General features: G+C 41.5%; 1 protein-coding gene across 10 annotated transcripts; it reads right to left on the bottom strand.

Moving 5' to 3' along the window:
• Positions 1 to 6,061: 6,061 nt before the first annotated feature.
• Positions 6,062 to 26,256, bottom strand: LOC142073700 (arylsulfatase D-like). 10 transcript variants are annotated; one of them, XM_075133828.1, is made up of 14 exons: positions 26,133 to 26,198; positions 25,846 to 25,952; positions 25,690 to 25,776; positions 24,033 to 24,102; positions 23,020 to 23,160; positions 22,373 to 22,424; positions 22,092 to 22,213; positions 20,970 to 21,092; positions 19,034 to 19,457; positions 17,819 to 17,955; positions 15,796 to 15,930; positions 14,460 to 14,622; positions 13,503 to 13,624; positions 6,062 to 6,722 (listed from the first exon to the last, which is right to left on the bottom strand). In XM_075133828.1, exons 8-14 carry the CDS (start codon positions 21,088 to 21,090, stop codon positions 6,352 to 6,354), a joined length of 1,473 nt encoding a protein of 490 aa, XP_074989929.1. In that variant the 5' UTR covers positions 21,091 to 21,092; positions 22,092 to 22,213; positions 22,373 to 22,424; positions 23,020 to 23,160; positions 24,033 to 24,102; positions 25,690 to 25,776; positions 25,846 to 25,952; positions 26,133 to 26,198; the 3' UTR covers positions 6,062 to 6,351. The 10 variants fall into 10 exon arrangements, with proteins under 10 accessions (XP_074989929.1, XP_074989937.1, XP_074989879.1 ...); XM_075133836.1 differs by lacking the exon at positions 25,846 to 25,952 and having other exon boundaries at positions 26,133 to 26,201; XM_075133778.1 differs by lacking the exon at positions 22,373 to 22,424 and having other exon boundaries at positions 26,133 to 26,199.
• Positions 26,257 to 27,281: the final 1,025 nt, after the last annotated feature.

Here is a 27,281-nt window from a genome sequence, read left to right as displayed (position 1 = left end):
GGCAGCCTTCTTTGCTCTTGCAGACATCCTTCTGGAATCTTGGGGCCACAAGCAGGTCTGGGGGTGGTACGGGCAGCACGTTGCCATGAACCACAGGGCTGAGGTTTGCTAAGTCGAAACATGACTTGGAAAAAAAACTTAGCAAGCTTCACCTAGAATTCCTTCCACATTAAAGTGTGGTATAGCCCCAGGTATTTTTAGGGTAAAGAAAGTTAAGAAATGTAGACTTTTTGGCAGCACCATTCCTCCCTAAACAAGACATATTTTCACTTTGGCAGTTTGGAAGGCACTGTAGAATAATAACCTCAATGAACTGTAAAGGGGAAAAAATGGCATGGTAGAATGAGAACCACTGAAGATCTTTTACCGGCTGGTCTGTGCGTGTGCATGATTGAGAGTTTTGTCAGTATTGTTTAAGCCCTAGTGACCTGAGAAGCAGCTGTAAGGATTTTGAAAGGCCAGGCTCTGACTTATTGCTGTGTGGCAGACTCTGTATTTAAAGAGGACAGCTTGTTTTTAAAACAAAACATGCTGATTCTTCTTTTGTCATGTGCTTAGTTATTCACAGCTAGAGGGTAATTTTATTTGCCATACAACAGTTTTATTGGGGCTCTTCATGTGTAAACAGGAGATAGTGTGGGTGTGCCACAAGGAAAATTCTTGAAAATTTTAGACATGTGGGTTAATGCACTTTCCTAGCCTACAGGAAGAGGAGATTGTCGTTCTTGAAATATCACTTTACTTACTGCCTGGTGTCTTGTGAGGACCTTTCCAATTGGGCTGTTCTTGGGAAAGAAGACGTTTTCTTTGTCTCTCTAGTTCAGTCAGCTCACATCTGTTGTTTTGTAAGGCTGGTATTTGCAAAAACGCTTAGTTATTTTTTTACCTTGATTTTTCTGTCCATGAATGGAAGGCTGGGTTAGTAGCAGGTGGCTTGATACACTTGCATGCTCCTGAAAATGGCTACTTGTTCAACAGAAAGGAGTCTGCAGCATGCCTATTTATTCCTTAATGGGTCTGATTCTGTTGTTTTGCTAATCTAAACTGTTCCGATTCATATGACTTTGCAAATAACATGAGATTGGCCTGTTTTCTTAATTCACATCTCTAATATTTTTACCTTTGTGTAAAGGTATTTAGGTCAGTCTATGGAAAAAATGTTTTATATATTTGATTGCTTTTTTCCCTCAGTTTTCTCTTGATTATTTTGGGATTTTATTTCTGTGGTGTTTTTTTTTTTTTTTTTTAAATTGGCGCTATAAATGAGAATAAATGCATAGCAGTCAACTCTTAAATAGCCTGCAAAAATACACGTCAGTTAATGCTAGTCATTGAAATAGCCTGCATTTTCAGTATATTGCTTGCAAAATGCTTCACCGGAAATTCTGGTCATCCTAAGTTGGCTGCCTCATAAGTAATAGTTTCTTTGGTGCTGACGGTTAAAAGGGGTGACACTCAAGGAATACTTTGCGTCCTGGTATAAATTTTCAACTTGTAATACCAGCATACCGTAATTATAGCAAAGGTAGTTAAAAAAACCCCAATGATATATAATTGACTTTAAACATTATAAAAACTAATGACAACGATACACTATGAATAAAGGAAAAAAAAAAAGTTGCAAGCATTTTTCCTGAATCTTACTTTGACTTTTGTCAGTACCCTTTCAACTTCAACAAACTGGAGGGGAAAAAAAAATATTCCAAGAGAGCCAGCCTCCAACTTGTGATTATTTTAATACTTCTCCCGCTTCAGGATGGCATGACGTTAACTGCCTTGGAAAAGTGTTTGTTCTCTTTTATGGTACTGTACAGGGTTCTAACCATGATAAATATAGGTGATTTTCCTTTAGATGTGTAAAGGAAACAGGTGATTTGTACCAGAAACAGGTGATTTGTTTTATTTTAGAGAATTGTGATTTTCAAAGCCTTCTCATAGTATTAAGTACTTGGAACAAAATTGATTGCATGTGATGGGTGGGTACCTGTTTTATATTTTGTTTAGTTTAAAGACCTTTTTTTTTTTTTTTTTTTTAAAAAAAAAAAACCTCCTTAAATTCTTTGTGTTTCCAAACCTTTCACTTACAGCTTTTAGACAAATGGCAGAACAGAAGCCAGGGTTGTTTGGAACCTGTAATATCCCCATTTACCTCAGAAATGTGGGGTGGGTTTTTTTTTTAGTATTTTTTCTTGCTTTCAAAAAATCTTAGTAATGCAGTAGTACGGTAATTCAAAGAGAAACTAAGTTTTTAATAAATTTGATTTTTACAGAATTGTTTAGATGTAACATTATAATCAAAACATTCTACAAAAATCCTCCAGTATTTTATTCACGCTATATGTATGTGTGTCTGTATTTTAACCTACAGTCTGGCGGTGAGCAAAAGTGTTTTTTGATATTTACTCCTTCTTTTTGGTCATTTATGTAAATGCTTCTCAAATATACTCAGAGTCCCCAGAAATTTCAAGCTGGATAAACTTTGAGCTCAGATTGCTTTTCTCAGTTTATCTGTTACACAATTTTGCATCCTCAAATGATGGGATCCATGCACTGGCATTCCCTTGGGTTCCAGCAGAGCACAAAGCGACGTGTCTGATATTTAAACATGGTGAAGTGAGGTCTCTTAGAAGCTCATTGTCTCACTACTCTGAGACTCGACAATTACTTTGCTGAGACAGCCTACTGCAGCGATTCCAAATGTCATTTAATAATGATCAAACTATTTAGATGGAAGTCAGCTTCATACAACATGAATGTCAAACATTTATACAGTTCAGCCACAGCTTTTTCAGTAAAAACTATCTTCATTTGTTACAGAATAATGCTTCCCTCTCTATGGTGTCTGTATTTAACCATGTGTAGGCACATTCTGCTATGGTTAACACTGGCTTGGAGATTTGCCAGTTGCCTCAGGTTTTCCCAATAGGCCATTTTATGTGGTGCTTGCTCCCTGCTATGAAGGGAGAGACCATGAGAAAAGGGAAAAACCATATAACTTATCTTTTATTCTTATATTCATATATTTTGCAAAAGATCATTATAGGTGATTTTTCAAGCAAACCTAGGTAACTGACTTAAGAGTTTATTTCTTTCAGTATTATTCAAATGCAAACCGTTTTTGTAACAGCTTTTTACCTATTAATGCATTCTATGTGGAAGTGTGCACGAGGACAACTCCTAAGTGCTATGTTAGGTTCACCTGCTTTATGGGGAATGTATATTCCCCAGGAGATCAGAAGAACAGCTTGCGCAGAGCTTCCATGCTCTGACTAGAGTCTATACAGGTGAAGAGATCAGCAACCACTCCATGGCTAGAATCTGCAGAAAATAGGTAAAATAGTTTACTTCCTTTCCCTGCTTACCACTGTCTCTTCAAAATTTGCGTCTTTTAAGATACATTTAGCTTTAGACAGTTAAAAGAATTTAGGACTGAAGATAGTCTGCTTGGGGTATTCTTTCTTTTCTCTCCCTCCCCAGTGGTGCTTTTTTTTTTTTTTTTTTTTTTTTTTTGAAGGGATGTTGTACATCCTCTTCAGTGATTTCCTGTTACTTTGTTTTCCTTGTCATCTACAGATTACCCTGTGCGCACTGTCTCGCCCTCTTCCTCTCTGCCTGGCTGAGGTCTCCAACAGTTACTTGACAAAAGCCAGTTACTCTATGCTGCCAGCCCTGTTTCCTCCCCCTCCTGCCCGAAAGCCCCTCTGGCTTTCCACAGATGCCAGCCAAGAAGAAATTATCTGTGTTTGGATGTCAGGAAGGCAGCAAATAAATTCATGTGAGTCCTTAGCGTCTGACTCTATATGGCAGTTTAGCAAGTTTACCTTTCAGAGGAGTGAGGTGTTGCACAAATATTTAATGTTTACTTTTATGCGGGGTGATTTTTTTCCTGTGAGGTGAAGGGCAGGCTTGCATGATGGACATCGTATAAGCCAATCCAAATGCACTTGGCTCGTGTTTCTAGCTCTTAGCCTGGCTTTAAACTTGGGTCGAAAGCGTTCACGCTATGCTTGGAGATGGAGTTCAGGGTTTTTGCTGATGTACTGGGCTTCCCAGTCTGTCAACAGGAGCTTGGACCATGCTTACATGCTGCGTGGTGCTTGAACGCCTTCCCATCCCCTGGTAAACGCTCTAATCGTGGCCTCACCTGTGACTGGGCATGTTCGTGTGTGTAAATGGGGTGGGGGGTGGGGAGGGCGGTGAGGTAAATGGAGAAAAAGCTTATCCTCATGCTTAACTGTCAATGTAGATGTTACTGAATTGACCGGCTTGACTCTAGAGAACAGCTTTTGGCATTGTTCCCCACTGAGCAATAAGATTTCTCCTCCATCTCTGAATCGGCCAAACTGGCTTTAAAATGCATGGTTTTTTATGCTTTTTTATTTCTGTGAGAATCCAGCAAAATGCAACTGCTCTGGTTTCAATCGCTGTCAGCCACAGAAAAATGTCAAGTCTTCTGACAAGTTCTTAGCAATGCTGATGTGGATTCAAATGCTATCAAGCAGTAAGAACAAATGTATTTTTAGATACTTCTGTCAAGTCTGACATTGATGTGTCCTATCAGTTCATTGTCAGATTAGCCCTTTGATTTATGTGGAATAATTTCCACATAACTTGCTTGGTGACCTTTTAGAGGAAAGGTAAAACAGGAAATAACCTGAAGAAATGCCCGGTCAGCTTTTTGGAGAATTGTGTTTGGTGCTGCATCATGGTCACAACCTGTGCTGTTTAGAGCAAAATGACATTGTGATTTATCACACTGGTGACATACCACATCAGGGGTATACTCCTGAAAACACTGGAAAAGGTGCATAGTCCAGGCATACACACTCTTTTGTCCTGAGGCTGGTGAGAGGGCTGGGACCTGCTGTTGCAGCTCGAGAGCTGGGAGAGCAGCGCACTGCTCTGGGATTATCAGCTGCCGTGGGCCTTCTTATCTCCTCCCGTTTCTGAAAGGCAAAAAATGACACACGTACAACCTTGGTACTGAACAGAGCTGCACTGGCGTGGTTTTGCAAGGCAGCAAGCTTTAAGGAAACTAGTCATCTGAAGCACCTGCTGTGCTGCTCTTAACATCCCTTCTTACTTTTAAAGTGTTGGTGACTGATAGCTGTGTGGTAGGAGTGAATATGAAGTGTCCAGGAAGGCTTAGAAGTTTGAATCCGAGTCTCTGGCACGCAATCTACTTTTTTTGAAGAAGAAAATGCAGGAATCTCTGCTTAAAAATAGGATTTGACACAAAAACCCTGCAAGAGCATGGTTAGGATTATATATTGAGAGATGAATTTATTTAACCTGAGGGCAGCAAGAGAGGATTAGATATTTTAATTCCCTCCCTTTCCCTAATGACCGTACAGAGTGCTGACACTTGTTTGGCTTGGAGAAGATGACCTGTGCACTGAAGTGATTAGTGTGTGCACAGAATTTTTTAACACCTCTTACTGAAAACAAAGTGCTGTCTCACAAAACAAAGCTCATTTTTCATGGGGCATAATGGCACCCTTATGAAATCAGGAGCATTATCACTGAAGTGGGACATGCAGCTTATGAGTTGGTCTCACAGATCATGAAATTCGGGACCTATCTCGTCAAGGCAGTTGGGTGATGATTTTCAATGCTCTCGCAAGTAAGAACATTTAACAAAGTGGAAAATGTATGTCAGTAGGAATTGCTGTGGTTTAGCATTTCAGAATAGCTAGATACTTCGCTGCTGAACTTGAGATGATAACTTTAGCTACCTAATTTTTAAAATTAGGTCAGTTCAGTTTTTCCTGGGAATTCTTACATGATAGATAAATGAATGTACAGATGAGGCAAAAAATTGCTGTCAATTAGTAGGTGTGTGTTTCTTAGAGGCCAATGTGTCTTGGTATGTTTCCAAATTAAATGTGCAATTGTGCTTTTGAACATAGGACAGTTTTTTCATTAAAAAGATAAGGCCTAAGTAGAGATCCCCTCTCGGGCTCAGTCCTGTTGCCTTAACAAGCACATTACCTGTACAAACAGCTGCAATTAAAGTTTGCTGTCTTGTAATTCATAATTTATTTGAATTGAAAATCAGTAAGAAAAGAAATTTTGTTTCATTTATTTGGGTATTTGATCCAGAATTATGCACTAGAGGGATAGATTATACAGGTGATCCATAGGTGGAATATGTTTGGAGCATTTTCAATTTTTTTTAAATTACAGGCTTACTGAACTTCTGTGGGTAAGAGAAAAGGTTGAATAAAACGCATCAATAACGTCCCTTTCAGGTATTCCAGTGTAATTTGACCCATATCTCTGTATGACTCTAGTCATGTGAATGTGAAAACTATTACGTTTTTTTAAGCTAACTGTACTTTGATTTTGGTATTAAAGTATGCCGTCTCCTTTGTTGTTTTCTTCTTCACACCAACAGAACGGGAATGTGCCACAGCATGGCTGCAGCCACGGCTTCCATATATTATTGTAAGGAGACAGCTGTTGTGGGACTGGAGTCAGTGTCTTGCGATGCTCTTCTACGGCTTTTCCTATTCTTCTCGTTACAGCGTCAAACAAGGGCTCAGTGTCAGCTGATAGAGGATTTGCCTCAGAAGGATCTTGAGAGAGATCAAACAGCAGCGGAGGGTCATGATGGGTTACACCATCCCCGAAACATGGGCAAATTCCTCTTCCAAAACAGGCCCCAGAGGCTTCTGGTTGGAATACGGGAGTAACATAATGAGCTTTCCATATGGTGCCACCTGTCACAGAAGAAGCACATTTGAACAGCTTAATGGCATTAGGAGTCAGGGGAGGGCCCTGAAAGTTCACGTGTTAAGTGACCTGCTTTGTCGTTCCTAGGGCAAGCTTATGTTGTGGTTGTCACATACGGGGAAAGGCTCTTTTGGGAGCTGGCAGGGATTCAGAATGGTTTTTGTGGCTCACGGGCACACCTGGGCTCTGGGTACGTGCAGGGCCATATACACCGTGTGGATGGTTAAGTCTAATATTTTGGGTGCAGAGGGACTCTCTGCCACTTCCTTGTGTCCCTTTAAAACACTACATGCCTCCTGGTGGGGGGAAATGGAGAATGTAGCCCCCGATTTCTGGGTGCAGGTACTGGTAGATGGTTCTTCTGTTGGCTCTGTACATCTGAGCCAAGAAGAGCACTTGGGCAGAAACTGATCACAGCTCATGTCCATGCTCACTTTCCAGCACACTTTCAAATAGGGTGGTAATTGCGGGCCATGAGAACAGTAAAATCTGGAGTCTAGTTTTTAAGTTAATATGATGAAGGCAACTCGTTTGCAGCTTTAGAGCTTGTCCTTTATCAAGCTCTTGTACTGACTGCTGGCTAAGTGCAGGTCTGTAACTTGTAATGAAGAAATGACAAATGACTAGGACTAAATCTGAATGCAATTCAACAAGGAGATTTTCCTTCCTTTTCCCTCCTCCTTTTTCCCCCTATTCCTCACCCTGCGTTTAGAAAGCACTACACAGAACTTGGAGGCAACAATGTGCCCAACAAGAAGACAGCAATTAGATGCTATGTCTGAAAAAGGGAGAGAAGAAGAAAGGGGACATTTAGCACTTGGAGCCACTTCTGTAATGCACTGAGCTGACAACTGCATTGTCCCTCCATGGCATTTTGGTTTTGGTTCAATGGAATCAGCTGAACTTTCCTTCCTTCTATTGTCCCTGGAGCTGTTCTTCATGACTGGGAGTCTGCAGCTTTTATTCTTCTGTCTCTGTTGTGTTACTACTGCTAGAACATATTTTGTTAATAAATAAAATTTAAAAACTTCTTAAAAGGTGAGGGGGAACAAATATCAGGTATTAATCTTAGATAATCTTTTAGCTTAAAATCTCCAGTTGGTGGCTGGCTGGCTATGTGTCTATTTATTTCCACCCCACAGTTTCCATGTCCTGCTAAGCTACGCTTCTGCACTTCTGTGGAGTGACGATGTCTCAATGGTTCTCAAATGTTTTGGCATAATACATTTAGAAATGTTACAGATTTTAGATATCTCCATTTCTGAAATTGTGAGAGAAAGGATGCAGAAGGTGGATTTCTTAAAGGAAATGGGCTCACTTCCTGATGGCTTACTAAGGACAGGTATTCTTTAGCTCTGTTTGAGTGTGTGCTTTGCTGCTGGCTGGGGTGTGCTCCACGTCCTCCTACTTTTGCCTGTCTTGTGACTAAAAGAGCATTTGTCTCATGACAAAAATGCAAGCATCCTCTGTCATATCAGGGTTCCCCCCGAGCATGGGATTTTGGGGTCTTATGCCTGTTGGTCGGGTAGATGCTTGTTAGAAGGCCATATGGCCATATGCATTTTTCTGATTAGCTGGCTCTAGTTAAGAGTGCTATTGTGATATTGCTAAAATGACGATTTAATAGATAAGTCTACTTGTCCATCTCATATTTATCTAGCTATAGGTAGGAATTTATGTGATCAATGTTCAGAAAAACCAAACTAAATAGTCACTCTTCTCCATAAATAGTTGAGCTGAACTCCCCATACTTTATACACTATAGGGCAGTTCAGAGAAGTGAGTGTAGAGTGAGGAGAATTGTTCTGATTCTGCAAAATTTGAACATCCACTTTTCACAGCTGCAAATAATTACTGGAGTGGCAGCATGGGAGAGAGCCAGGTCCTTTTTAGTTCATTTGGAAGGATACAGTGAGGCTGATTGTAATTAACCTGTCTTGGTGAGCTGAGCAGACAGCTGGGTTACAGAGGGATCAAAAAAAAAAAAGGTGGTAGAAATCAGTGCTGATGGAAGCAGCAGGGGTTTCAGTTGTCTCCAAGAGGCAAAGAGGGATATGCGGTTTGCTACTGAAGTAGCTCTGACAGAATTTGAAGGATGTGTGTGAATTTTAGGGCAACACACTAATACAATATGTTCAAGGGAAAGGAAACCTGCTTCTTCAATCCAAACATCTCTCAAACCCATCTGGTAACAATCAATCAGTTTAACAAGCAGAAAGAAATGGACTGTCACTAATAAGCCTTATTGTGCTGTGGTAGAGGAAAGGACTCTTTAACATATAAACAAAGGATTCTTCTGGCTTCAGTGGAAGGCTTAATTAATGGGTCCTGCCTGGGTGACATCAAGACACAATGGCTTCATATCTAGCCTGTCCAATAGATAGCAGTAAACAGACAATAAATATGTAATATGAATGTGATATACTTGTAAATGAGCTAAAACAGACTCTGAAAAGTCTGTCAGCCCAGTCAGAAGTAATGGCAGTTGGAGCAAAGAATCAGAATTTCTGGCTTGGCTGGAAGTTGAGCCCCATGGTAATATTTGATCAGCCAGTCTTTCATATGCAGAACATCGCATTGTTTTCAACCCCCTTGCCATGAGCAGTTGTGGCTCAATGGGGAAAAATTGCAGAAAGGCATGCATAGGAGATCTAGCTGTGCATGTGGCCTCATGGAAACACAAAATACACCTTGCATCTGCATATTGTATCTGGGTTGATGTTACAGGTAGTGTGGCCTATTAGAAACTGATCTATAGAGCAGAAGAGTTATCGATGGCTTGACGTCCATGCTGTGTTTGGGAGTGTTTTACTGGGGGCTAACTCTTGTCTGGTCCTATCTACACAACATCTTTTAGTGATTAGAGTATATTAGGTATAATCCTGGAGCCTATTTTACAGTTTAGTTTCATGTAAAGTCATGATCTCCAAGCCCATTCCACAGTGCAACCCAAAGCACAATGAGTGGGTATGCTCAAGGGAGGGTTCGCTTTGAAAGCACGCTTCTGATCTGAACTGAAATTGTCATGTAGACACCCCTTACATAGCCTAGGAGAACAAGAGGTAAAAGCTAGGTGAGGAGAACAGCAGTCCTTTAACCTGAAAAGCAATTCTTCACACGCATCCCTTGGTGGAGTATGTATTTAGCCTTTCACTGGGGAAGTGCCGCATGACTCTCCTAGCAGGAATTTTCTCCAGGAGTCACTGCAGTCAGACAAAGCTTTCTCTGCCCAGAACTTTCTCTGTCCGGAAAAAACATGCATTACAAAGAAATGAAGAGAGATCCCTAAGAATAGTGATGGATTTAGAGGCATAGGAGACTCGAGCTTCTGACCGCTGTTCTGCTTTAGGTAATGCGAACAGCTGAATGGGTTCGGGGTTAGATGTGATCAAGAGCCTGGCAGTTCTGGTGTGGGGCTGGCTTGGCAGCAGTCTGTGTCAGGTGAACTCTCACATATCTAGTGGCAGCTCTAAGAGCTGTACCCTGTCAGTCTCTAACTCCCTGGTCTGCCAAGTTTTGGATACATGGGGAGAGAGATTCAAAGTGGCGACTCCCACGTTTCCGCCAAGCGTAGCCTGTTGTGGGCTCCACGCGCAACAGCGCTGTGCTCCCTGGGGCACGGGCCATGCCCCACCCTGCTGTGTTAGCTCAATCTCGGGCCTGGAGCTCACGGTATGGTTCAGGAGCACCAGCGCTGACAACGCTTTGGAAATGAAGCCACTGCACGTGGCTCCCCCCGTGAGCCCGGCCGGGCCCGGGGCTACTCCACGCGTCCCCGGGGACCCAGGGCAGCAGGCCGCAGCCCTCAGCCTGCGGGGGCCTGGCCACGCTCCCTCTGCACCCCCACAGATGTGGGTGGCTTTTCATACAAGGCACTTGAGAGTGAAAAGCGGAGCAGCTGACTGCGCCGAAGAGCCAGAGAGATTTTATTTTTTTATAACCTCCTCGCCTGAAGCATTCCTTCCACGTCCGACGGGCGCCTCCCGAGCCCAGGCGCTGCTGCCGCCTGCCGGGCAGCGAGGCGGCGGTTGTGGCGGTTGGCCCGTGGCGGTTGGCGGTGCCGCGCTGCCCCCTGGCGGCGGCTTCCCCTGCCGGCTCCGCTCTGCTGGCTGAGGGGAGCGCGGCCCTCATGCCGGCCCCCCGGTGCGTGGGGAGGGCTAGGCCGGGGGGAAGCCGTGTGTTTTGGAAGGTGGGTGCTGCACAACGCCACGCCTGCAGAGCGTTCCCCTGCTAGGCACTTCTCTCCATTGCTGGCCTGTGCCCTATGGCATTTACCAGGGAAGGAGCACACCAGTCCCTCCTCCGGTGTTTTTTTCTGTATTTTACTAACATTAAGGAGCTTGATAAGAATGGAGGGAGATAACTCCTAACCAAAAGTGATTGCTTAAAGTGTTAGGTTATGGTGTTGGTTCAACTAATTCTGATTTATAATTACTGCAGAGGCCCACTTTCCACAGGAAGAGCAGAGTGGTGATTTACACGTCACTTGGAGATGATGTATTCTGATTGTGCCTAAACAAAGGAAAGAATTGAGTCCTGGTCTCCTTAGATAAGTAAGTAGTTGAGACAGCCAAAATGTTGGCCTTGAGCACTTTAAGTGGGGTTCCCTCACGGGGATCACCTTGTTTCATAGCCACGGTGGTATGGGGTCATCCAAACCCCCAGCAAGGCAGAGTGAGCTGCCGAGACCAGGCCCACCTGCTTGTGGCTGCTCCAAGCACCAGCTCTGCAGCAGTTCTGCCCAATTACAGTAGCCCCAGCAGGGTTGTGAAGGCCTTACCACCCAGCTACAAGGCAGAGTAGCAGCAGTTACAGCACTCTTTCTCTTTTTTTTTTCCCTTAAATAAATGATCCCTTTCCTAGTTCTTAGACAAAAATGTTAACAGCATCTTCTCTCCAGAGAAAATAGAGAATGAGGATTCCCAAGAGAAAAAAAAACAACCCACAACCCTTCCCTGGAGGGCTTGAAGATGCTCCACTCCATGGAAGAACTGGATTTATGAAACACCCTTGTACTTAGCATTTTCTATCATACAGCATCTTGAGCGTGGGTTGCTCTGGATCTCACCCTGAAGGGATTAGCTCCTCAAGTACTGTATGGCTTGTATAGCTTACACATTTTCCCTTCAGTGAAGTACCCAGCTTTATCTTTGGGGATCAAGAACCTAAAAATAAAACTCCACCGCAGCACCTGGCATCACATCCTCACATTTAGTACTTGGTCTCTTTCCTCCATGTTTCCTGTCAGTCGAGGGCACAGTGACTTCCTGCCCGGGAGCCAAGCTTCTGTTAAATGTGGTGTGACAACAAGGGCACTGACCTCAAGGTTAAACTGGCAGTATGACTAAAACTTCGGTGTTGCAACGCTGGAATGTATTTATTCATGCCAACAAGACAGACAGCAAAGTTCTCAGCCATTATCCTGATACTCTCTCTCACATGCGTGCATGTGTGTGTGTGTGTATATATATATCTAGGGGAACAGAGAAGTCAGTTTTGAAAGATTTGCAAGTACAAGTAAGTTTTGCAGTCTTCAAGTGTTCACTGAGCAAGTAGATTCTTGGCTTGATACTACCTATAGTTGATACTGTCATTGTAAATGGGCACGAGAAAGATCACCCAGTTAACACGGTGACGTAAGAAGGATTTCCTGCTGGGCTGCCTGAGATTATCTCACCCCACAGTCAGCACTCAAAGCGCTCTTCAAACAGCCTGCTCCTTGTCAACATAGCAGCTGAGTGTGAACAGCTGCTGATGGTGGAATGCCCTAGCATTTGTAACCATTATCTAATTGCAGTCTCTCAAGAACTCCATAATTCTTCTCTCACTTCACAGATAGGGAAAGCAAAACAAAAATTAAAGGAGTCATGTTTCTAAAGGATGGGAAGATGAGTAGGCATAGCCTACTCCATTTGCTTCTGCATTTCTCCAGCTGTGCAGAATAGGGAAGAAAAAAAAAAAAAGAAAGAAGTACGGCATCACCACAAATTCATGAACTTTACACTTACACAGAAGGTGCAATTCATCTCAACTGACTTTAATATGAGGGTGATTTTTATATCTGATATGGTCAGTCTCAGCTCCCTTTTTAGTCAGTGGAGAGAAACAGGCATGACTGATCTAGCCCAGATGTGCTACTCAAAAGGAGGTGAATCACACCCTGTAAACATCTGCATCTCTTCAGTGACTATAAAACAACAAGCTCAGATCCAGGCACCTGTGTTTGGTCGCACAAATGCCACCCTCCGTTCTGAGAAGAATAAGGACACAGCTACCCGTCACTGGCCTGTTCTCTTTCACACTGTAACGGAGGGTGACATCAGCAAAGATTGGGTGCTTGTTGAAAGCCCAGGAAAGCATTACAGCTGCAGTCAGCTTGTCTAATGCCACAGCTGAGAAAATGAAACAGATAAGATAGGGCTATTGAAAACAAACAAACAAAGATAAAGACCTTATGTGTGCACTTCCTTTTTCTTCAATCTTACACTAAAGCTGATTCCGAATGCTTTTGCAGCGAAAGCAATAGAAACACTGCAACAACAGGGAGATTCTTGAAGCTGTGCTACCCAGGAAGTGAACCCCTTTATCTCAGGCAAGGCAGGACAGCTAACATTGAAGCCATTCTGCGCCTTGTAGAAGACATGAGAATTTGAGGCAATAAACTTACTCCAGATATATGTACGTATGTTTTTACGTGGTACTCTATTGGAAGCTAGAGGTCATTACATCGTCTGTGATACTCGGGGGGGGGCGATGTTTATACTCACTGTCCTTTTGGTGCCACCGCACTGCATGCAGAAACACACCGCAGTAGTGAAACATGAACTCGTGCCCGGAGTGCTGAACTGTTCCCTGCAGCAAAGGCAGCAAGGTGCGCCCATCGATTACCCTGATGGAGAGGATGGGAGTCACCAGACTGCTTAAGAATTTCAGTCTGCAGCTGGAGCGTGAGCAGTACGCACTCTCCATGTATGCAGCATTAGGATTTCAAGTGTCATTTCTAAACCAAGCTACTGTTTAGCTAATGAGCCCTGAGATTTTTTAATTGTGTGGATGGGTGGAGACCAGTGATTAGCAGTTGCTAGCAGTTTTTGCAATTACAGCTAGTTCACACATCCTGCCTGGGGAGATAAGTCACCATTAGTGTAATTTTCCTGGAAGTAAGTAATAACCATAGTGAAGGCATGGTTCACAGCTTTAATTTTGCTCCCTGAAATGGAAGTCACTGATAGCTCTGTGAGCACGAGGCTTCATTAAAAAAAAAAAAAAAAAATTGACTAACAGTTGGTTTAGTTACATACCACCAGTACTTTTAAGCTTTTTGCTCAAATGGCTTAGCCACCCACGTTTTCTTGTGTTCTTTAGAAGAGTCTACTAACATAGATGCTACAAATTGTTTGCTACCAGGGAAGCTACTTCTCCGGTACTGGCAGCCAAATGCAGGCCATGTGCCATTGGCTCCACCTTCCCTACTCATGAAGAACCAGGCTTCCTAGTCTTGGAAAGGGCCTGTCCTAGTACTCTAACAGGACCAAACAGCTTTGTGAATATCTGTGTCTGTAGACAAGATGGGGAGAGCTACACAGAAAGCAAGCTAGAGAATTGCCTGGTTAAGAAACAAACAGAATTTAACCTGTGGCTGTTAGGATGCATGACATCTATAGTCAGCACCTGTCTAAATCAAGAAAGGGGAGCAAATATGGTTTGTGAAGCCACTTTTGTACCTGTCCTGAGGCACTGCCCCTCCAGCGAGGTGAACCACTGTTGGGAAAATGTCCATAAGGCTTGTCAGTTCATTGATAACTGTCCCTGCAGGCAACACTGCTGGCCATCTAACTATTCCTGGGACACGGATCCCTCCTTCCCAGCCTCCCATTCCTTTTCCACCTGTTAGAGGGGAGAAAAAAGTACCAAAAGAGATAAAAGAATGAAAGATATTAGACATTATGAATGTATAATAAAAGGTTTTAAAACTTTCAGAATATTCAAGTAGCTTTAATGAAAACACACTAAATCCTGGAGAACAGTAGAATGACTACAGTGCAAATTCCATTCTTCATGCCACTTTGTCAGCCTTTAAAACCAAGCTCTGGGAACCTTGCCTCTCAAGAGAGTCTAGATGAAACATCTGTATGATGGGTAAGGAACTGGAAGGCTATATCAAGAAAATAGTCATCATGATATCTGCCAGTGTTGACATAGATAATTGTCTACTGTGAAAAACAGAAGAATGTTTCAAGTGAGACTCCAAACAGTGTGTTCTGGATCTGCGTCAAAGGAAGTTCAGACTGGACATTAAGAAAAGGTTCTTTACTGAGAGAGTGGGCTGTCACTGGAACAGGCTTCTCAGGGAAGTGGTCACGGCACCAAGCCTGTCAGAGTTCAAGGAGCATCTGGACGACGCTCTTAGTCCTATGGTTTAGTTTTAGGTGGTCCTGCGAGGAGCAAGGAGTTGGACTCGATGATCCTTATGGGACCCTTCCCACTTGAGATATTCTATGATTCTATGATGCTACAACATTTTAAAGTAGTGCTTTGGGTTATGGATTAGATAGTGTGCTTACAATATTTAAAGACAACATGGAACTAGCAGGGGGTACAAGTGTACTGGAGTCTAAGGAAAGGATGAACGAGGGGGAACATAACAGCGTTGAAATACATGATGACCTTGCAACAACAGGCAAGGAGGAAAGGAAGAATCTCATCTCTGTAGATTGGTGAATAGGGCAAGATCTGTTGCTTAAAATGCAGCAAGAAAATCCAAGGTAGGTACCAGGAAAAAACCTCCAGTAGCACAGACAATGAAAACTGGATTATCTGGGAAACCACTGAAGGTCTTTAAGAATAGGTTAGACAATACAGCTATCAGGAGTAGCTTTGGTGAAAGTGATCCTGTCTGGGGGCCGAAAGATGAATAGCTGATGCCCTGAATTTGCTCCAGCCCTACAATCCAAGATTATCATCCCAGTTTAGTAAATATAGTTTATCTGGATGCATTTTATTCTATTATTTTCTTTTTAAGAGGAATTCTTATGCATGTACACATTACCAAAATTTTACCTTTATAGATCCCATTCCATCCACCCAACTGAGCATTTCCTCTGTGAGCCTCTAAGGATCCTCCATGATCAGAAGCAAAGTAAATGAATGTGGTATTCTTCAAGCCTTCTCTGTCAATAACATCCAGAAGCCTGCCTATAAACAAAGCAAAACATCGTAATTATGTCTGGAGATGCAGTCAAATTTTTTAGGTCTTGACTCAAAATTCAGTGAAGACCGAGTCTTTCCATTTACCTGCATGAGTTCTGTTATGAGCTACCACAAGCAATGCAAAGAGTAATCCTGCATTACAGAAATAATAAGAGCCCAACAGAAAGCTGCTGAATGTGCCCAAAATTTGCTTGTGGTGTCTATAAAAACAGTAAAATAAAAAATAAAACCAATTGGAAAATAATTTAAATTAATGATCCTTTTATTCAAGCTACTCAGAATACTCTGTCAGCTTTATGCTGTAAATTCTCTGAGTCAAGGATTGTCTCCATTGTGTAGCTTCAAGCATCTTGAAAAGCTTAAATAATGCTGCCTAGATTTCTATCATAGAAAACTGCTGTGTCTCACCAGGGACTGAATAGGGACTCTGAGATCAGGCTGCATACTATCAACCAAAATCTCCTAATGTCAGTGGTAAAAACTTCACAGACTGTAATTCAAACCTAGCTTCATAAGGAATGCTTTCAGTACTGATAGCGTCAAATGTTTATACCGAATATGATTTATCTTTAGTTGCTTGTCCTCATCACCTGCTGCATCAAATATATTCGCCAAGAACAGCTTCCATAGCTATAGAAGCAGCGGCAAAAGCTGAAGTACGCGAGTTAAAAGCATAAGCCAGTGATTGGCTCTTTTGCTCAATCTTTTCTCCTTTACAGACTTCCTGTGTCTCCTTGGTCAAACTATGTATTGACCTTACCTAAAAAGAGACACCTTCCCCTAAAAAGAGTTTAGATTGAGTCTAGGCATATTGGTTCTGAATTAGACCCCAAATCTCTTTCTTAGCTGTCCAACCCTGGAGACATCTGTCCTCACTAGCTGCCATCCTGTTTGACCTATACAAGGCATGTTCCTTACACCATAGGACTTCTGCTATCCAGCTCTGCTTGCATAGCCTGTGCCTGAAGGTGACTGGTGCCAAAAATTTGGAAGAGGAGCATGGCGGAGTCCTCTGGTTCAACTGGATCTTGCAGAGGTTCTCAGCCTGCTCATCAGAAGCCATGGGGCTCCTCTCAAAATACAATTTTGTAAACATGGTTATTGGAGGAAGAAAAGGTTCAGGGATTGAATCTTGGCCTGGACAGGAGGGGAATACTTTGGCAATAGGATCTTCGCTTTTGACTAAATACAAACAGGAGCTATCTCCCTCCCTCCCTCCCTCCCACTGAAGCAGAAAGGAACTACTAAGTAAGGCTTAGATCTACATCTAGGCTCTGAGTGCCGATTAAGTTTAAAAACCTAACCTAATCAGCACTCAGATCCTAGATTTAGATCTAAGTGAGTCTTCACAATGTACTGACTTCACACAATTTATTAAGTGAAACTCCATAGCTTTTTAACTTGGCCTTTTGGCTATGAGGGAGTTCTGGTTTCTGCTCCAAGGATTATTCTTCGATAAAAAGGAACAAGTACACAAACCAACCACCATATAATGTAGTATTCAACAGCAGCACCAGCTATATCTTCTGAGACTAGGCAGAGCTGGAGAGGTGTCATATATTTTGATTAACAACGTGATTAACAACGTGATCAAGCACGTATTTGTTTATTTTACTGCATTTAACACTGCAGCAAAGAAGTGTGTCAATTAGAAAAATAGAAAGAACAAATCCTCACAAGAAAATTTGGGCTTTCATCTTAAGAAAGAAAAAATGAGGTGTGGTAATGGAATGGCAATCTCTGGAGCTAACTGTGTATCCAAGGCAAGTTCACTGATTTCTGTCTCATGCAAAAAGGGAGTTCTGTGACCACCCCTTTATTTTTTTTTCCACATTCAAATAAATGAAGGATTTTCTTCAAGACAACCACTTACCCACCATCCAGTCCATCTCCTCTACATTATCTCCATATAGGCCATGTCTGCTTCTTCCCAGAAACTTCTCTGTGGTGATGAGAGGGGTGTGAACATGTAAAAGGGAAACAAAGAGAAGAAATGGTCTATGCTTGTTTCTGAAATAAAAGAAAACAATAGTCATTTCTCTGCAAACTGTCACTCAAACCAAAATATAACAGTGACATGGTAGTGACTATCTCAATAAAAATTATTATTGGGGTCTAAAATAAAATTTTTTGATTTTGACATCTTTGCATTTTTGAGGTTTTGGGAGACAGAAGGGATTAAAACACCCCTCAAAGATTTTGGTTCTGTATTAAGACCAAAATAGTAATGGGCCCTTTCTTTCTCTGGTTCCAAATTAGACATGTGTAGAACATTAAATAAATAACTTGGCAAGTTCATAGCCAAAAGACTGACACCCTCTGATAGGCAAGGAGAATAGGACTCGCTTGCTTAAACTTAAACATGAATGTTACTGGACATCTGAGACATCCTCATGGAAGAGGCAGATACAACACTGCACCCACAGGGGAACCATATCTCTTTGACATCAGGCCAGGCAGGTGTTCCTAGGAACCTGAGATTATCTATGCTCAAAGGTTCACAGAAGAGATTTATCTTACCCCAATTTCCCTTAAAAAAGAAACAACCAACCCCTAAACCCTGACAGAAATAGTATAATCTTTTTCAGGGGTATGCCCAGACTTGACACATGAATATTTTTAAAGCCTTAGTGGTTTGTTCAATTCCGGTTGAGGTTACTGATAGTACTGTAAATGAAGGACACCTTTGGAAAACAAAACAAAACTCACTATCACCCTCCTGTTTGTAAAATACTAACTTCATATGACACTTTCTATGACAGTCCATTCATCAGACTAAGATAATTTTTCTGCTCCTACTGGCAGAAAGCCCAGTCCTTGGCCAAGACCCCTTTGTTTTAGGTGAACAAAACATAAACACACACACAAAAAATCATCTTCCTTTTCCTGAGGAACTGACAAGCTATGTATAAGATGAAGGACAGCAGTTGGATGCTGACAGGTAGGGGGATACCAGAAAACAACAAATCACTGGCCAGCATCAGGACAGGTAGTTCAGCATGCTAGCTTCCTACTCTAGTGGTGTATGACACAGTAATCACATTATTTTTAAAAATCCTTAAAACACGATACAATTTTTGTTGGTTACCTTTCAATGAATGAAACTGCCTCCTTCAGCATATTAGAAGCAGTTTTTTCTAGATTCATCGGTTGTTCAGTGATATCATGGTTTCTCATCAGGATACAGTTCCAGTACTTGGTGAAACCATAGCTGGAGAACCAGGAGATGAAATACAGGAGACCACAGGTGGCCAGACATATAATTATTTTCCATTTTACTGAGAATAAATTGGTAAGTTTTCCAATCAAAAGCGTAAGCACTGCAAGGATGATCATCTGTGTGTAAAGCCAATATGTATCTTGCAAGGACTTGGCCAGTTCAGGGTCATCTGTGCCTTGACACTCATTCAAAAGGGTAAAAGGCATGCCGTAAAAATAATCAAAGCCATGATTCAAAGGATGGTGGCAGTGATCACAGCGGGATTTGCAGTTCACACCCATATGCCACTTCCCTGAAAATATAAAACAAAGATCTTAAATCCAACATCGTTACTCTTGGGTCTGTCTGCCTGTATTTCTAATAGGTTGGCTGCACTCCTCAGTTAAGGTGCAGCCAAGGAAGCAGCTGGTGTGGAATGGGGACAGACTCTTAGGGAGCAGTCGTGCATTGGCACTTTATCTGCCTAGAACAGCTGGTTTTCTTCACCTGTCTGTTAAAATTCCATGTACGGCAATGGTCCAGCTCAGACACCTCCCTGAATAAGAACGAATAGGGTTGCAGTAGTTGGTGCTTATTATTTTTCACATGATAAAGTAACCATTCATTAATGGGTAGCCTGATGGGGAGAAACCCTTGTGCCACAGCTAAGTGCAAGAACATGAACTAACTTACACACAAGTTCTATCTGACCTTCACAGTCCAAGAACAAATTTCAGGAAGAAGGTGTACATATTGGCTCTGTGTGTCTATATTAATCCTAAAATGAGTAGCAAAAATAGGCCGTTGCAATTATCCAGTACAATTGGACGTATCAGAATATGTCATACACTGATAATGAACCTTAATGAAGTCATATTACAGAGCAGTGTAATTATCCTGACATTGAAGCACAGACAGTCTATAACCATGGGCTTAGGGGCTATTAGCTAGACAAATAACTTCTGAGAACTGCTAACCAGCTCTGTGCTCATGTATATGAATGTAGTTTACTGTATAAGCTATACCAGGCTGCAGTGAGCTAGGAAAAATTTACCCCTTTGCACAGGCTTGTGTGAAGTCAGTACATCACTAAGACTCACTTCAATTTAGGAACTAAATGACACCTCAGCGTGCGGAGCCAAGCAGAGGTGTGAAAATCACAGTAATTACAATTAAGCACATGACACCTTTGAGTACATTAAAAAGAGTTTAAAAATGGGAGGTGCTTGAAAGACACAGCCTTTAATTGCTGTTCAGGCAAAATTAGCAAAGAGTTAATAGGATTTTCTTTTTTGGACATGTATTCTGATCCAAAACCCACTGAAGTCAATGGGACTCTTTCAGCTTTTTTGGCAGTTTCTTTTTGCAGAAAATAAGGCACTTTTAGAGTCTTGACTGTGATAATAAGCAGACTGTGTAAATAACAGAAAATCTAGCCACCAGATATAATTAAGACCACTGTGGTTTCTGGGTACTAACTGGCAGACAACATTTTTCTGCTCGAATAGATCAGTGAATATCTCTGTTGGTTCTTTCTAAAGCAATCTGTACTGGACAAACAAGATTCTTTCCTTTGCATTTACTTCTGTTTGCAGTGTACATCCATGTATTCCCATACATCCTTATTTCGGTTTTACCAGATACGCTATGTTGACACTGGGGCTTGTGGATGGCATTCTAAAAACACTGCTGATTTTGGAAGTTATGTATACAAGAAACTCTGGTTTAACTGATCCTAGACATTTTGGCAAAGAAAAATATTTACAGAAGCAGCCTCATTTGAATAACAAGCAATGAAAAAGGGGCCAGTTGCTATGTCTCATACCAACAAGTGCTGTAGAATAACCTTGCTGGTGCAGTATTCTGGCAAAAGTAGTTTCATTTGGTGGGAGCCCACCAGAACATCCGTTCCAAAAGAGAACCTGCCGTTGAGTGCTGGATGCCATGCCTAGATAGAAATAACAGTCTTTGACATAAAATAAGCCATATTTCAGATTTTCAGTCTTCTCAGATAATTCTTTCTAATGAATGGGACTCAGTTGCCTAAGTCTAGTGCCTTTTTATAAGCCATTTAGTATGCCCTGGGATATTCTGATTGACCCCCAGACCAATGTCTCTTCCAAGTCCCATGTCGTTATCTGCTAGTCCAATGCAGATGCCTCAGCTATGCTGGGGTGTCTACAAATGGCACTAAGATGCCTATGTTTGGACATTAGGCAACCTCTTACAATAGAAGTTCTGTCAAAATATAATGTTAAGAAAAGAGAAGAGGGAGAAAAAACAAGCAAGGAAGTTTTATATAGAACTAAAGGCTTACAGAGTCCGGGGTACGCACTTCTGAAATGTACAGTTCATGATTACATTTCTCCTTTAGGAAGTCAGGATCACATCAGAGGAGCTACACTGATTATGACTGACGTATGCAGTGGCTGAAGTTTTCTGTCATGAATTTACATGACTGAAGTAAATCTGTTTTAAAACATTATTGTTGAGACCTATTCCACAGTCTGATACATTTCACTATGAAAAAGTTTACCAGGTATTCAAAATATTACACTTTACTTAATATAATCTTAATACCACTGAACATACAGTGTTTACATATAATCTTAATACCACTGAATATACAGTGTTTACACATAATCTTAATACCACTGAACATACAGTGTTTACACAATTTTCTTCTTCATGTTTCTACCTCTGGGTGGTTTGTGCTGTTTGGATTTTCATCCATTTCTGTGTTGTCATTTAGCCACATTAAATGTGCTTTATGTGGGAATTTTCCCATAGAAATCAATCACTAAATCTAGTCATCTTTAGTTTTGCCCATCTCACTGAGACCGCAAATCCTTAGATTAACTAGTCTTTAAAATGGTTTCTTTAAGGGGATTTTTAATAGCAATAATGGCTAGACAGACTGCAGTGAACCATTAGAGAGAGGCCCAACCTGATCTGATGGGATATCTGCCAGTCAGGAAAGCCGCTCTGCTCGGAGTACAGACAGCAGCTGCAGCAATGTGCTGAGTAAGTCTCACTCCTTCCCTTGCCAGGCCATCAATGTTAGGGGTCCTAAAGAGGAAAATCCCATCTCTCATAAAGATGTATTACACAGAATTTTGTGGTATCCCACTCCTCCTAGTTTTGTCGAGGACATCACCATCAAATTTACAAAACTCTGTTTATCTACAATTCAACTAGGAAAGCTCTGTTAGATATTTTTTGAGATACCTTGACTCCTTAGAAATGAATTTTCCGTGGACAAATGTGTTTTTATTAATAACTAAAAAGAAAAAAAAAGAAAAGGTATTTCAGGTCTATCCCATATCAAAAGCTCACCCAGTATAGTGAAAAAGATTCCATTAATAGATACAGGACAACACAATTTCCAAGATTATAATAGGTTAGAGTAAACACAGGATATATATACAATCATTCTATCAATCAATCTATATACAGAGTGATAACTGCAGCAGGGATAAATAGATCACATAGACTGAGCTGTCATTTCATAACAAGCCTACTAGAGTTGTTAGCTGATATTAAATCCTAATCTCAGTCCTTGATATTTCAACCCTGGAGTTGTGGAAACTTATAAATTATACACATGCCTGACAAATACACTGCACAGACACATTTGCAAAGTTCTGACTGTACATGCTGAAAATGAGAAGTCCAAGAAAGTTGCTCAAGCATTCCTGTATCATTATTACTCCAGTAGGAATTACTGTAGAACATTTATTTTGTACATGGTTTAAAAAGAAGCGTATCTAGATAAACTAATTAATTAATAATGAGTTTTCTAATACTGTTATCAGTGTTTTTTCGACTGAAATTCATCAGAAAGGGATAATTTATTTCGTAGAATACATTCTTACCTTATTGTATCATTGCCATAACAACCCACATCTCCAATACCAAGATCATCAGCCAGTATCAGTAAAAAATTGGGTTTTGAAGGATTTGATACACAGGTTCTTGGAAACAAGCACAAAATTAGCCAAATGTTTAGGCAGCTCCTGAAATTAGAAGTAAAGAGGTAATATTACAAAAACATTTGTAAGCTTTACAATAGACTTTAAACTGTTTATTAAAGTTTTATGAGGACTGTTTAGATGCAAACAGCTACCAAATACTGCCAGCAGATGGAGCTCCTGAATATTTACAAAAGTTCTTGAGTTTTCTAAAGCCAGTAATATTGTTTTTTTATTCACACAGGAATTTTGGTGTACATTTCTTTATTGAGATTTGCACTAATCTCAGCAGATGTTTCCAGTAGAATGAGTGGTTGGATGCTTGCAAGTCTCCTGAGACACCCCTTGTACAGGGGTGTAGAACACTCCTGTTAAGGCTCCTGGAGTGCGTGGGACAGGAGCACGGAGGTGGTTGGTGTGGTGACATGCTGGTTATGATGGCAATGCCTTGACTATTGCATCCACTGCACCCAGTGCTACACACAGCATCTGGAAAGTGCTCCTTCAAGGTTGCAGCAATGGGCTTAACCTTGATTATCTTCCTAGAAGACCCTAAGAATATCTCAGCACATGTCTTAGTTGCTCAAGGTGTTTGCAAGAGGCACCTTACGGATGTTCACCTGAAGTAAAATACATACGCTAGAACATACCTACTGACTGCTTGTTCATTAATAGATACTGCAATGTGATAAATGCATAGTAAATGTACTATACCATATATTGTATATACTCCTAAACCTCCAGTCCTATGACAGTAGGATAAAAGTCCTTGAAAGACCAATAGTTCTAAACCTGTATTAACTGCTCTCAGATTCTCAATGAGAAAAAAAAAAAAAAAAAGAGAGAGATCTTTTTAAATTTTCTTAAGCACAACATGCAAAAACCAGAAAAGACCCTCAGCAAATGTCTTTTCTTACCATTGTTTTCCCTGGTAAACTTCGTGGCTTCCCCATGTATGAAACAGGTACATACCTGGTTACATAAATTCTGGTGGAAAAACAAAATAATAATAATAATAATAATAATAAAAAAATCAGAGCCCAGTAGGTCTGGTGATCTTGTCTGTGAGGTCGGTCATTAACTGCCCTGCATTACCGCAATCATACTGCCACAGCCTTGGCTGGCTACAACAGAGGTGGACTGAACTACGAGGGCTCGATTAGGCAGGCCCTACGTTCCCGACCGTGTGCTCGCAGAGCCCTGTTGAACTGACACCGCAAGGCAGAAAGGGCACTTCTGAGGCCGGGTGATGTCGGATAGCACAGCATGCAGTTTTGCAAGATCTGGCCTGTTCCCAGCTGCCAATAACTTCAGGGGGACTGGTGAGTGTTTGGCAAGAAGGCTAAATGCCCGTGGCTTTAAACAAGTGTTAAAGGTACCAATTACTCAATACATGCACAGAACTGTTGGTGTTCACTGAAAGGAAGGTTTTCACCATTTTACAAGCAGGAGGTTTGTAACAGGAGATAAGTAAAACTAGTATCTCACTCTTTATTTAACTTCAAATTATCTTTAAGGTCCAGGAAAATAATCTAATCTTTACTGTGAGCTTTGAAACTACAAAAAATGCTTCAAAGAAAAGTCAGCCTGGAAAGCGGTATTTGCAGTGCAATTCTTAGGGAATGGACTGTAACATCCTTGGGTGTGGATGCCATCTAGTACATTCAAGGAGGTGTTTATCTGAATGGTACTAAAAACTGTCCAGAAACATAAATGTCATTATGATCATTTCCTTAAAGGACTTCAAACCTTAATACAATTTATAAATTTAACAAGCCAGTTTTTCTACCTGCCAACTCTGTGAACCCAACCTGGGCTTTAAAAGCCTAGAAATAACCCTTCAGTTTCTAAATATTTATTTTTGACTGGCAAGGCAAATTTTATGAGCGGAAGCAATTTCCTATGCTTGCTGAAATAGAGAGCACAACTAGTCACTTTGGTCAAAGAATGGCTTGGGAAATGCACACCTTTTCTTTGTGAATGGCCACAGACCAAGGGATCTGCAGAAAATGTTGCACTGGAATCATGCAAACAGTCATGCTGTCCTGGTTTCGGCTGGGATAGGGTTAAATTTCTTCCTAGTGCTGTGTTTTGGATTTAGTGTGAGGAGAATGTTGATAACACACTGATGTTTTCAGTTGTTGCTAAGTGCCCTCCTAGTCCAAGGACAGCTCCCGTGCCTACTGACTGAGCTAGGTACACAGGATGGGAGGGAACATAATCAGGACAGCTAGCCCAGCTGGCCAATGGGGTATTCCATACCATGTGACGTCACGCTCAGTATATGAACGGTAGGCGTGATCCAGGAAGTGCCGATCGCTACTTGGTTATCGGTCAGCGCGGGTGGTGAGCAATTGCATTGTGCATCACTCATTTTGTATATTCTATCATTATCATCATTATTTTCCCTTTTTCTGTTCTATTAAACTGTCTTTATCTCAACCCACGAGTTTTTCTCACTCTTACCCTCCCGATTCTCTCCCCGTCCCGCTGAGGGGGGGTGGGGGGAGTGAGTGAGTGGCTGCGTGGTATTTGGCTGCCTGCCAGGTTAAACCGCGACACATGCAGAAGTACCTGACAAACCAGCTCCACGGTAGACTGGCACATGCTCATCTTCATGCTGTACACTGAAGTAAATTAGAGATGACACTCATTCCTTCGCTGTGAAGAGAAAAATCTGAAATATCCCATCCATGCAAAAACCACAACAATTTAGATATGCATATTCACCTTTTTCTGTTAGGGGCTGATTCCGTCTGAAAGCAGAGCTCTCACTAACATCGCTAGGAGTGTCACAAACCCAGTACTGGGCCCTAGGGCTTGTCCAGTTTCTTTAGCTGTTAAATGAAAAAATGATTTAATCCATAAATCTAACATCAGCCTCTAGAAATCAGCAGTTACTTACAGAAATCTGAGAAAACCTCAGATAGTAATTGCCTCTGTAAGCCAGTACGCCACAATAAATGATCAAGACTAATAAAAAAGGCCAACCCCTTTTAACAATGTGGAAAACAAACCCTCGTCTCAGTTACTCTTCTTGCTCCTTGGTGTGCTGCACAGTCCTGATCCTCTAAGACGTGTGTGGGAGGAAGCGGGCTGGGACTTGCTCCTTTTCCTCTTAGTCTCCCTTCCCCCAGTCTCCAGCACAGAAACCGCCTGGGATCCCCGCCAGCAACCACCAGCAAAGTGGAACAGCCAGGCAGGTTTCATATGAATTCCAGGCGGAGTACAAAGTCCTTATTCTTGAAATACTGGCACAACATGGCTACTGCCTTTGCTAGACTCCCTATCCAGTTAATTCTGTGCAGATTTGTATAAAGCCCGTCACTGCTCTATTTCAGTGCCTCAAAAGAGATGCTATAAATAATAACATCAGAGCACTCGGAGCCCCGGGGTTTTGTTTCTCCCACCCTGCTTTTCCAGCCTTCCTGGCAGAATAATAGGACTAGCTTGTCCTCCCCTTTTTCTTCTGTCATGTTGTCTTTTCCTCTTCGTTGCATTTTCAGGAAAGGTAGACTTACCTGCGCTGAAGATATTAATTGCACTTTCTTCCCCCACCCCCAAGAACTGAAAGTTTAGTATTCCACCCCCCACTCACACTTCTTTCAGAACTTAACTCTGTTATAATGCACTTTACCCTTCAAAAGGTCTTAAGCAATTACTTAGAGGAGCTCTCATCTATTCGTTTGCTGACATTTCAGTTCTCCGAGTTACTTGAATACAGTGAATGCTGAATTCAACACTGTGTTCTAGAGAAGCCAGTAGGAGTCAGTGAGGTGGAAAGATGAAGCAGCTTAAACTATCAGACTTGTATAATACACGGCAGGGATAATCATGGTTTGAAGCAGTTTTTTATTTGTTGGCCTCCTTGCATTTATGACCATACTCAGTTATTTTTATAAGATACAAGTTTTCAAATTGGGCTACTTTTATTCATACCTATTTGACTGTACTACTAATTTTGTATGATTACTTAACAGCTTGTGATGCTTCTGGTGCAAAGATTTTTCTTGAAAAAAATATATTTCTCAAAATTACGTCATGCCTTTGGAAAGATGGATCTTTAAAAGTTGCCAATAACATATGTATTAATTTCCATCTGTCTTTGGTCCAAATTATGACTAAACTAAGACTGTTTACATCTTTCTCACCATGTGATCACTACT

The sequence above is a fragment of the Calonectris borealis genome, chromosome 1, assembly GCF_964195595.1.
Source record: "Calonectris borealis chromosome 1, bCalBor7.hap1.2, whole genome shotgun sequence".
Lineage (NCBI taxonomy): Eukaryota > Metazoa > Chordata > Aves > Procellariiformes > Procellariidae > Calonectris > Calonectris borealis.
This window is presented reverse-complemented; position numbering and strand designations above follow the sequence as displayed.